The sequence below is a fragment of the Scyliorhinus canicula genome, chromosome 1 (assembly GCF_902713615.1).
Source record: "Scyliorhinus canicula chromosome 1, sScyCan1.1, whole genome shotgun sequence".
Taxonomy (NCBI): Eukaryota; Metazoa; Chordata; class Chondrichthyes; order Carcharhiniformes; family Scyliorhinidae; genus Scyliorhinus; species Scyliorhinus canicula.
In genome coordinates this window covers 71,255,981-71,267,949 of record NC_052146.1, presented here as the reverse complement: position 1 = coordinate 71,267,949, position 11,969 = coordinate 71,255,981, and the positions used below count along the sequence as shown (strand labels likewise).

Sequence of the window (11,969 nt, the reverse complement as noted above, 5' to 3'; positions counted from 1 at the left end):
GTGTTGTAAGACTTCTTACTGTCCATCGAGGTTGGCCAGGGTGCTGATGTTTTTCATGAAACAGATGGGGAAGGGACAGATTTGTGAGGCTTTTTGCACCCAGGTAATAAAGATTTGAAAAATGTTTCTTTTTTCTCCCATGTGCACCAGGTACATTCACACATGTGGTAGATAGGTCTCTCCTCCCTTTTATGGAGGCGGAGGGTTATTCAGCGACTGTGGTTTCAGACTATGTCCACATTTTGCTGATTTGGCACTAGAATCAGGTCCCTCCATTGTCCGCCGTGGACGTTAGATATGGCATTATTAGCAGACAAGAGATTTTGTGAATGCATATCCTCTGCCATTGGGGAATATATTCAATTGAATAAAAGTGATTCTAGCTCACCTTCTATGCTGTGGGAAGCCCTAAAGATGGTCATCAAAGGGAGAGAATTTCCGACGAAGTGTACACGGTGAAGCCAGTGAGAGCGGAGCGGCAGTGGCTGGTGGACTCCATTCTTGAGGTGGACCACCAGTGCTCTCTTGTCACAATACCTGAGCTGTTGGTAAGCAAGAAAAATCTGCAGACACAATTTTAACTATTATCAACTGATAGGGCGGTGGGCCAGTTGCGACATTTGAGGGGTATGTTTTATGAACACAGGGAGAAGGCCAGTCACCTCATAGCTCGCCAACTGAAGTAACAGGCGGTTTCCCGGGAGATCATATAGGTACATGACTTGAGTGGCAGCCTGGTTTCCATCCCACCAAAGGCCAATGAGGCTTTGAAAGGTTTTATTGTGATCTCTGTAGATTGGAGCCCCTGGCGCAGGGTTCGCTCATGACTGATGGTTTGGATGGATTATCCATCCCAGCTATGCAGGGGGACAGGGGAGTTGGAATCTCCATTCTCCATTGGGCCTGGAGTAAATTGTGAAATGCATTGGGTTGATGTAGACTGGTAAATCTCCTGGCTCTGATGGCTTCCCAATTGGATTTTATAAGAAGTTTATGGTGCAATTGGTACCTCTAATTTTAGATATGTTTAATAACTCCTAATCCCGGTGTTTGTTGCCATTTATGCTTGTGCATGCCTTTATTTCCTTGATCCTCAAGAAGGACAAGGACTTGACTGAGTGGGCTTGTACCAACCTATTTCACTTTTATATGCATATGCTAAGTTACTTGCTGAAGTGCTGGCACTGCGGTTGGAGCCCTGCCTCCCAGAGGTGATCTCGGATGACCAGACAGGCTCGGATAAGAGTCAGCAATTGTCGGCCAACATATATCATCTGTTAAATGTTGCTCTTTCCCCCTCGGTGCCCATACCAGATGTAATTGTTTCCCTAGATACTGAAAGGGCATTTATAGATTGGAGTGGGGATATCTCTTTGTGAATCATGAGAGGTTTAGATTTGGACAAAGGTTTATATCCTGGAATTGTTTGCTTTATAGGACCCCCACTGCTAGTGTTCACATGAATGCTTTGAATTCTGATTAATTTCCGCTGAGTAGGGGCACGAGATAGGGATGCCCATTGCCTCCGCTCCTGTTTGCTTTGGCAATAGAACTGCACACCATTAGTGGGGTAAGTCGGGGAGGGGTGAAGCATGGGGTATCCTTGTACGCTCATGCCTGCTTCTTTATATTACAGACTCAGTATCCACTATGGACGAGATAATGAAGCTGCTTTGAGTCTTGGCTCCTTCTCTGAGTAAAAGTTGAATTTGGATGAGAGTGACTGCTTCCCAGTGAACTCTCTGAGGGGGAGAGACAGTTTGGGGACACTAAACTTTTGCCTTGCCAGATCTATCTATGCACCCACTTCGATGCCTCCTTCGTCTTTCCCTTCCATTAAAAAACACCCTTTCGACTGCGAGTTTCATCATTTCACCTGATTTTCCCCTGTCCCATCCAAAGGCTCGCTGCCCACGTCTCTTCTCCATGTGTTATATCTCCACATTAAATTGCTATATAAACGTAGGATGTTGAGATTGCAAACACCCTTTTAATATATACAAATCTTTATTCTGACCCAATCGATGACACAAAATGTTCAACTCGATTCTTTAACCTGATTCTGATGGACTTGTTGGACTTTAACCTGGCGTGTAAGACTTCTTTCTCTGCCCACCCCAGTCCAACGCCGGCATCTCCACATCCTGATTCTGATTGATGTACTTAACTCGCGGTTAAATGCATTCCCATTATTTGATCTGAGACAACGACACAGGCTGGTCCCTTGCACAGGGGCAAAGATAAAGAACAGTGGGGAGAAAATGTTTCAATGTGAAGAAGGGAATTTATTTAGTGGGGTGTTGCTGTGCAGTTTGCAGCGAGGGGACGACAGAAAAGCAAAACAATGTTAGTGCAGAAGAAAACCATTCGCTCGAAAGAAACTCTATACATTGGTGTTTTATAACGATACAGAAAAGTAGGTCATAGCAACGATTGTTACAGAGGAGGCCATCATTGTCACCGCTCACTGTTGTCCTGCTACACATTTCTTCTTGAAATTAATCTTTGCCAACATTAGCATAGGGATGATTAATATGTTCACTTTATCCCGGATAACACGTCTTGTTATCAACGATTTTCATATAAACAGGCAAATGTTCACAGTGCATAAATTAGAAACAAATCCATGTTTCTGACTGTGGAAATATAACAAGTCTCGCGGAATTTCTGCCGTCAGGTCTTTCATGGGATGTGCAAAGAATCATAAACTTCTTGCAGCACAGGAGGAGGCATTCGGCCCGTCGAGTCTAAAAGAACACCACAATTCCTGCTCTAGCTCTGGTGACCCCACCTACCCGTTGGACACCCAGGGACAATTTAGCATGGCCAAAGCACCTAACCTGGACATCTTTGGACTGTGAGGGGAAACCTGAGCACCCAGAGAAAACCCACGCAGATACCGGGAAAACGTGCAAACTCCAGTCACCCATTACCAGAATCAAACCGCGGTCCTTGGCGCTGTGAGGCAGTGCTAACCACTGTGGCACCTTGCCGCCCTGATCTCAACGGACATTGTTTATTTGGCTATTGTGCTGAGAAAACTATCTTTCATTGCTTCTCAATGATTGCTATGCAAACATCTCTCTTAATTGTCATTCGGAAGGATTATTATCATCAACACACTGTTGTTGCATCTGCAATACAAAATGAAAATAGGCGAATGAATTGTCCACAATGCAGTAAAATATACCTTTAAAATATCATATCATGTCTCTCAGCTTATTGTGTAAAATGCCAGCGGCAAACTCCCTTCGTTCTTCCACAAATCCACATTGGCTTTACCCGTAAGCAGTAATAATTTATCAATTATGGTGAACAACGCCAGCCTGTTCAAATTAAATCTTGAATGCAAGAATCCAGTGGAGTAGACAATCCGTTTTGCGGCTGACCGCTTATGATGTGTAACGTGCTTCTGCAAATATTTCCCTGGGTTTAGGTCCTTCACATGCTACCCCTCGCTGTGAATATGCCATTGAGGTGTTCTTGTTTACAGCCCACTGTGTTTGATGTTGTTTGAAAATGGATGTGTGGCGGCTGCTCCGGCCCCTTTCCCACGCGTTGCAGATTAGCAGAGGTCGAGACTAACAGCTGCACCGTTAGCACAAAAGCCCCGCACTCATGTGGAGTTGAAAGGCACTGACACGCTCTGATATATATGATTAGGGTTTTGTAAACGCGCCAGTGCTGCACATCTGGGAAATAACTGTTTTTTCATTCATTGGCGGAATGTGGGCGTCGCTGGCAAGGCCAGCCATTTATTGTCCGCCCATAATCGCCCCTGAGAATGTGATGTTTTGCCGCCTTCTTGAACCGCTGCAGTCCAATGGGGCCAATTGTGTTGTTTAGATAGAGATTTGAATCTAGGAATTTGGAGGAAAGGGGAATATATTCCAAATCAGTGTGGTTCATCATAATTGATAAATTCTCAGTGCGTGTTGGTAAAGAAAATGCGGATCTGTGCAAGAACGAAAGGAGTTTGCCGCTGGCATTTTGCATAATAAACTGAGTGACATAATATATTATAAAAGCATATTTTACTGTATTGCAGTAGACAATTCATGCCCCTATTTTCATGTTATATGTGTTTGAAAGGGACCTTAGAGATGGCAGTGTTTCTATGCGTCTACTGTTCTTGCTCTTCGAGATGGCAGTAGTTACCGTTCTGGGGGGCGGGGGTGGGTGGATGTAGTGGAGTGTCAAAGAATCCCTGGCGAATTGCCCTGGCACACCTTGTTGGTGGCACACAATGCAGCCCTGGTGAGCCAGTGGTGGAGGTAGCTAATATTTAAGGTGATGGATGGTATGCCATCAAGCGGGATTCTTTGCCCTTTATGGCGCTGACCTCCCTGAATGCTGTTGATGTTGTACTAATACTGCTAAAACTTTAAAAAACATAGAAAATTCACGGCACCAATAAAAGCCATTTACACCATCGTGCTGGCTGATAAATAAAACCAGCCAGCCTATTGCCATTTTCCAGCTCGTTGCCCCTAAGTTTCCAATTAAATAAAATGTGACGAGTGTTCCTGCCTCTACCACGCTTACAAATAATGAATTCCAGACCCCTCCACCCTCTGGATGAAAATCATTTTCCTCAATTCACCTCTAAACCTTCCGCAAAGTACTTCAAATCTGTGGTTCCTGGTTATTGACTTCCCTGCTAATGGAAATAGGTCCTTTCTAGCCGCTCAGTCGAAGTCCCTCAGAATTTTATGCAACTTATTAAAATCGTCACTGGTGTTGCCCTGTTCCAAAAAAAAAACAACAATCCTAGCCTATCCAATTCTTTCTCGTAGCTAAAATTAGCCATTCCTGGCAACATTTTCATACCGACACACAGTGTCAGCAGTGTGTACCATCTAGGAGATGCACTGCAGGAACTCACCGAGGCACCTGAGGCAGCTCCTTCCAAACCCACGACCATTACCATCTAGAAGGACAAGGGTTAGCATCGCTGCCTACGGCGCTGAGGACCCGGGTTTGAATCCCGGCCCTGGGTCACTGTCCGTGTGGAGTTTGCACATTCTCCCCGTGTCTGCGTGGGTTTCACCCCCACAACCCAAAGATGTGCAGGATAGGTAGATTGAACACTCTAAATTGCCCCTTAATTGGAAAAAATAATTGGGTACTCTAAATTTATTAAAAAAAAAAAATAGAAGGACAAGGGCAGCAGAAATCTGGGAACACCACCACCTGGAAGCTCCCGTCCCATATCGTCCGTTCCTTCACTGTGGCTGGGTCAAAATCCTGGAATTCCCTCCCTAAAAGCACTGTGGGTGTACCAACATACCAACGCAACGGTTCAAGAAGGCAGCTCAAGGCCAACTAGGGATGGGCAATAAATGTTGTCTTAGCCTGCGATGCCCACATCCCGTAAATGAATAAAATAACATCCCTGCACACTCTTACAGTGCAGTCACATCCTTCCTTGAATGTGAACTGGATGTAGTCTTGTAGTTATGGCCTAAGTCGTATTTTATGCAGTTTTACTATACGTCCCAACTCTTCAACTCCCCGGCTAATAAAATAAAATATCCCGCGCGTCTTCTCAATCACCTTTTCAATCTTTTCGGCTACCTTTAAGAATCTGTGGAAATTATAGTTGATTGCAGGGATGTATGTTTCCTGGGGGTTTATTTGTTGTAACCTGTTTTGATACATGTCTGTTATAAAATTTTTAAAAAGGGACTGCGGTGTTCCGTTGATCATCTGTGTTTCTCAGTATTCTACTATTCATTGCCTTCCTCTCCCCAAATACATTAACCCATATCTCTCCAGATGTGCCATTTTTCTGCACACATGACCAGTTGCTGCTTAAGGCAATGGTGGCAGTGGTAATTCCATTGAATTCCTACAGTACAGATGGAGGCCATTCGGCCCATCGAGTCTGCACCTACCCTCTGAAAGACTACCCGATCCTCTGAAAGAGCACCCTACCCACTCTCTCGCCTATCCCCGTAACCCCATCTAACCTGCACATATTTTTCGCATAGTCAATGGACCTAACCTGCACATAGTTGGACCCTGAAAGGAAACCGGAGCATCCGGAAGAAACACACGCAGGCACCGAGAGAAAGTGCAGACTCCACACAGACACCCAAGGTCGGAATTGAACCCGAGTCCCAGAGTGGGTAGATTGTGAAATGCACGTGAAACAATTAATTCTTAAACAAATTTCTTATTTGAGACCATGTGTCGCCGTATATTGAACAAAATACAGATAAATTAAACTCATGCGATTATCGATATTCGCTACGAAATCTAAGACGAAGTTATTAAAATAGAAGCCATGGACGAGGAGATTCGCATTTTCTTTGCTCGGGCGCCTGTTAATTGTTATTGGATAGTTCCCACGTGCCAACTTGAGGGTAGGAAGTGTGACGGGTCAATGGCCCGATGCAGAGCACAATACACAAGCTTTACTTAGAAGCAGCTGTCCCTGCTTGTGCCTCTGACACCTACCAAGCGTCTCTGACCCATTTTCTCACCAGAATGTAACCCGTTAAACATCTGGAAGATAAGTCATTAATTGACAAATCTGTCACTCTTTCAGAAATAGTGATTTCACGCCGTGGTTGTTGTTTGGAATATCTTTGTAAGTAGTATTATGAAAGGATGAAGTGGGCAAGAACGACCTGCATTGATATAGCGCCTATAGCCACACCCCAAAGCGTTTTAGGACCAATGAAGTACTTCTGAAGTGTGGTAATACAGCCAACGCCGGCAGTTAATTTGAATATAGCAAATTCACACAATCAGCTGGGTGAAAAAAATAACTAGGTTTCTGGTGATGTTGATGGGAGGATAAATTTTGGCCAGACACCGGGACAGCTGGGGGGAGGGGGGGGGGGGGGGTGGTTACAGCCACCTGAGCGTGCACAAGGGATCATAATTCCACCTGAAAGATTGCACCTTCGACTGTGCAGCACTCCATCAACACTGCCCTGGAATATCTGCCTCCATCTGTGTGTTCAGGCCCTTGGCATGGGACTTAAACCCAGAAAGTCCGTCTTAAAGACAGGAGAGCTACTAACTGAGCCAACAGGAATACCGGCTCACCTCAAACAGGCTGTAATGAAAGGTGCAAATAAAGCCTGTTTGGGACGGGTGCGGGGGTTGGGAGATGTGGGGTAGTGGGAATGTCACTGAGGACTTGGTGAGTTCAAATCCCACCACAGCAGCCGGGAGAATTTAAATTAATTAATAATTCTGGAAATGAAAGCTCGCCTGCATGGTGACAATGGTTCATTTTTGTAAAACCTAATGTCCATTAGGGAAGGAAATGCTGTCTTACCTGGCCTGGCGCACACGTGACCACAATGGGGTTGCCTCTAAACTGCCCCCTGCAAAGGCCTAGCAAACCACAAGGGCAATTACGGATGGGCAACAAAGGCGGGGCCAGCCAGCGACACCCCACATGCTAAGAATGAATAAAGAAAAATAAAGTCAAGGAAAAGAAAATGTAATTATTTGGCGAGTATATCACGCAATGCCAGGAACCAACGTACCGGTGTATTTTTCTGTTTAGTTTTCATAGGCCTGTCAATTAGAGTAATGTAGCTAAATATTTTGAAATTCTGCTTCTAAAATATAATTAATCCGGTGTTTCTCGTGGAGATGGTTTTTCGTTGACCATGAATTCTGTCATGATATTAATTCAAGGATAGGTGTTTAAATCTGTTTTAAAGCAAGTTATTTAAAGCTAGGTGTAAGGGTGACATTTTGCATGCGTGTATATGACTCCGTGTCAGGAAACATGGAATCACCTCTCTCAGAGTCTCAGAACTCGAAACGTGACGAATTAGCCCCGGATTTGCTCTGTCACACGGACTGTCCAGATGGTCCTCAGAGATTCCCACGCAAAGTAATGTCAAAGCCCATCATTAGTTTGGCATTTACAAGGCAACGATTCGGCTATTGTCCTCCTGAAAGCGTTCGTTGGCCAGAGAGTGTGGGAAACCTCATGAAACACCGACTCACGCTATTTTCATGTAAATGCAGCGGTATAAATAGAGGAGGATTCCCGCCTGCAGTATCTCACCAGGCGCCTCTTCGGTCTGTTTCAGTTGTCAAGCATGGCTCCAACTAACGCTGCCGACCTTATCAACAGGGAATACACAGAAGATAAATACACCGCCAAACAGAAAAGCAAAGTAAGCGGAAAGAGCTCCGAAAAGCAAATCGGTAAAAAAAAAACAAGAGGTGTTACTTAGGAATTGCAATGTTTACCGATATACCAAATAATCATAATCCGTTTTATTTTCAGATAATGAAGATTACGATAGAGAAAAGGCGCCGAGATCGGATAAACAGCAGCATCAACCAGCTGAAGACTCTACTGGGAAGGGAGTTTCAAACCGAAGAACCCAATATGAAGCTGGAGAAGGCGGACATCCTGAAAATGACTGTGAATTACCTGAAATATCACAACCAGCAGCTCAGAGGTAAGGCTCCTGGCTCCCTGGCAATGGTTTGCTTTGCATTGTTTATGTTTAACGGCATTTCTGATCAACTTAGCCTGAATTTTCGTCTATCTTTCCTTTTGTAGCTAGCTGCCCGACCAACAGTCCGGAGCGTGACTATAATGAAGGTTACTCCCGCTGCCTACAGGAGGCTCTGCGCTTTTTCTCTGCCCAGGAAGGCAAGGACGACATTCAGAAGAAGCTGGTGACCCGTTTCCAAAGAAGTCAGCGACAGTGTCCGGCCAAGGGGCTGTCTTATACGGCACCTCTCCCGCACCCTGCTGCCTGTCAAACCAGCACCGAGCGAGCAGCTCAGCCCAGCCACGCAGTACTCTGGAGACCCTGGTGAAACATCAAGGACAGTTTGTGTGTGTGTGTGTATGTGTGTGTGAGAGAGAGACTCTTCCTCGTTTGCAGATGATGGTGAAGACGATGTAGGAGAATCATTCTCCAGTGTCAAGAATAACGATTTTGTGATAGAATTGGAATTGTAGTGCGGGTTTCTTCATATTGAAGAAGGTGTATTTCCTTGAATTACGGAGCGCGTCAGTTTATAAACAATATCCCGATTTTGTTTATCGATAGATTAGCCAGATTTCTTGTTCCAATAATGGTCATCAACTTAATTGATAAATTGTGACCTGTGAAGGAAGATTTTTTTCCCGCCCTTTTGTCGCAGATCCTGGAAAGGGATCATATTTTTCTTCATGGTGAAGAGATGCTGCAATTTTTGGAGTAATTTTTACTAGCATTGGCTGGCTGGTCACTGAGGAGGTGCTTGTTATCAGATTTCTTATGAATCAGTGACAAAACCATGTATTTCACCACACATACCCCTTGCTCTCACTTTGACATTCTCTTTGTCCCCGCCCCATCCCCTTGGATGGGGGATGGGGTGGACTTGTCTGCACTTTCTCACTAGCGTCCTCTACAGGTCTCATCTCCCTTCTCCTCGGGGACCACTACCTGCTCTCTATCTTCAATGTCTCCACTGTCACAGAGTCCATGGAGACCTCTGACCTCGCCACCCCCGTACTTGTTTGACCAGAGTCTGGAGACATAGCGTCTGATTGTCCACGAACAGACCTGGCTTGATCACCTTAAGTAATTCTCCGCAGTAACACTCCCATATTACATTAGGTTAACCCCCCCCCCCCCCCCCCCCCCCCACAAAGTATTGTGCCATGGCAAAGGACTCTTGTAGCTGCATTTCTACCCGCCTCAGCGAAAGCAGTAAATATCTGCAAAGGATATCGCTTTTCTGTGTCGTCTACACCAGCTTGGCGAGCTTACACCATCCTTGGTCTTCATTCTTCCTCATTTGTAATCTATCCCTCAGTGACTTTTCCAAACGCACCGCTCCTGCTTCCACGTGTATCCAATGAGACCATCAGCATGCACTATTGCTGAATTATCTCACCACCTTGTCGAATGTTGAGTCAGTAGGAGCCATGATTTCTGACAGTTTAATGTGGGAAAAGCTGCTTCTTGAGAGACTTTCACTACACGGTGTTCTTGTGCAAATTTCAGCAACTTGCTTGATTTCCTTTTGCTCAGACTGGTCCCACGGATCAGCGACCTTTCTTTCTGTTGGATGTTTGGTTCAGGTTTTTAACCCCCGATCTAGTCTATTAGCAAGATCGCCTTATTATGTCTCTGGATTGTACTTTGCCTTTTCATTTTTGTCCTTTGTAAATTTCTTCAGTAAGCATTGGAAGGCCGCCTTTGTTTCCTGTAAATTACTCGGGGACGTCTGCTTTTCTCTATATAAAGAGAGTTGTATAAACAAAATATTTTGAACTGAAGATGTACAGATGTTGGCGGTTTTCAGTTAGATGGCATAATGTCAAAATAGACCCCCACTTGAATGTACCCGACGCCTTTTATTAAATACATGCAAAAGGTAATAAAGATCGATTAAAGCGATGTTAATGTTGGAAGGCTGCTTACGATTATTTGGATAAACTTGATTTTTCAGATGTTGGTGTAAATAGAAGGGACAGAAGCCGGCAATGTGAACCGAATTGCTTGTATGGTTGACACATCTCGCTTACTCATGACACCCGGTTCTCAATATGGCTACTCAATATCTAAAATAAAAAACACAGCGTTCTAATACCTAGGCCATTGATATATGTTTGCAAAACCAACAGGTGTTCTCTAAAAAAAAAGTTGTTAGTCGCAAAAGAGGATAGACTGAAAACAATTAGTAAGTAATAGGGCAATGATTTACAAACAGTGCAAATCTGCAGGGATATTTCCAGAATCATCACACATAGGCGTATAACCAGTGAATAATGGAAAGTAGGAGACAAAAAATAGTTTATATATTTAGCATATTTGTACCTCAGGACATTTAGTAATTCTGCAATGGATTCTAATTAGCAAACATTGTTACAAAAATAACATCTGTTGGCTTGTTTAAAATCTGACAAATTTACTTGCAGTACATTGCGTTATACTTGGAATTTAAAGAACTTAGAATAATTGAAATTTATTCTGAAACTGAACAAGGCCAGTCAGCCCATCGTGTGTGTGTTAGCCCAAAAAAGAGCGATTTCGCCGAAGCCCACTTTTCAGTTCTTGGTTGATTAACTTGCAGGTGGGCACTCAAGTGCATATACAGGCAGATTTTTAAAAAACGACGAGGATTGTGCCTTTACCATCCTGTCAGGGATTGAGTTAACAATAATAATCTTTATTAGTGTCACAAGTAGGCTTACATTAACACGGCAATGGAGTTACTGTGAAAAGCTCCTAGTCGCCACATTCCAGCGCCTGTTTGGGTACACCGAGGGAGAGTTCAGAATGTCCAAATGATCTAACAGCACATCTTTCAGGACTTGTGGGAGGGAGGAAACTGGAGCACCTGGAGGAAACCGACGCAGACACAAGGAGAACATGCAGACCAGAATCCGCACAGACAGTGACCTAAGCCAGGAACCGAACATGGGGCCCTGGTGCTGTGAAACCATAGAGCTAACCACTATGCTACGAGTTCCAACCCACATAAAAATTCTCCTCAACACCCCCCCTTTAATTCTCTTACCAATTATTTTTAAACTATAGCCCCTGATTATTGGCCTCTCTGTTATGAGATATATCATTTGGAGAGGGTATGGATAAGACTTATGAGGATGTTGCTAGGAATGGAGATTTTGCTGTGAGGAAAGATTGGTTACGCTGGGATTGTTTATTTTGGAGCAGAAGAGGATGAGGAGAGGTTTAATTAAAAGGTATACAATTATGGGAGGCTTTACTAATCATACTGCAATTTTTGTTGTGTAATCTGCAAATGTCTTCATCTTTTAATCACCCACATTTAAACCTAAATCTTTGATATTTACTGTGAAATATTTGAATCCTCCAGTCATTCCTGTCCAGTCTATTTTATTCATGAAGGCCCTGCCTTCTCAACCTTGCCCCTCGCCTGAGGCGAGGTGGGCCTCACGTTAAATCACCGCCAGTCAGCTCTCCCCCACAAAGGGGAAAGCAGCCTATGGTCAT

At 44.2% G+C, this 11,969-nt stretch overlaps 1 protein-coding gene across 2 annotated transcripts; it reads left to right on the top strand.

Moving 5' to 3' along the window:
* The first annotated feature begins 8,006 nt into the window (after positions 1–8,006).
* LOC119963777 (transcription factor HES-5-like) lies at positions 8,007–10,394 on the top strand. 2 transcript variants are annotated; one of them, XM_038793065.1, is made up of 3 exons: positions 8,007–8,153; positions 8,267–8,444; positions 8,549–10,394. In XM_038793065.1, exons 1-3 carry the CDS (start codon positions 8,076–8,078, stop codon positions 8,809–8,811), a joined length of 519 nt encoding a protein of 172 aa, XP_038648993.1. In that variant the 5' UTR covers positions 8,007–8,075; the 3' UTR covers positions 8,812–10,394. The 2 variants fall into 2 exon arrangements, with proteins under 2 accessions (XP_038648993.1, XP_038649000.1); XM_038793072.1 differs by having other exon boundaries at positions 8,046–8,184; positions 8,549–10,388.
* The last annotated feature ends 1,575 nt before the right edge of the window (positions 10,395–11,969 follow it).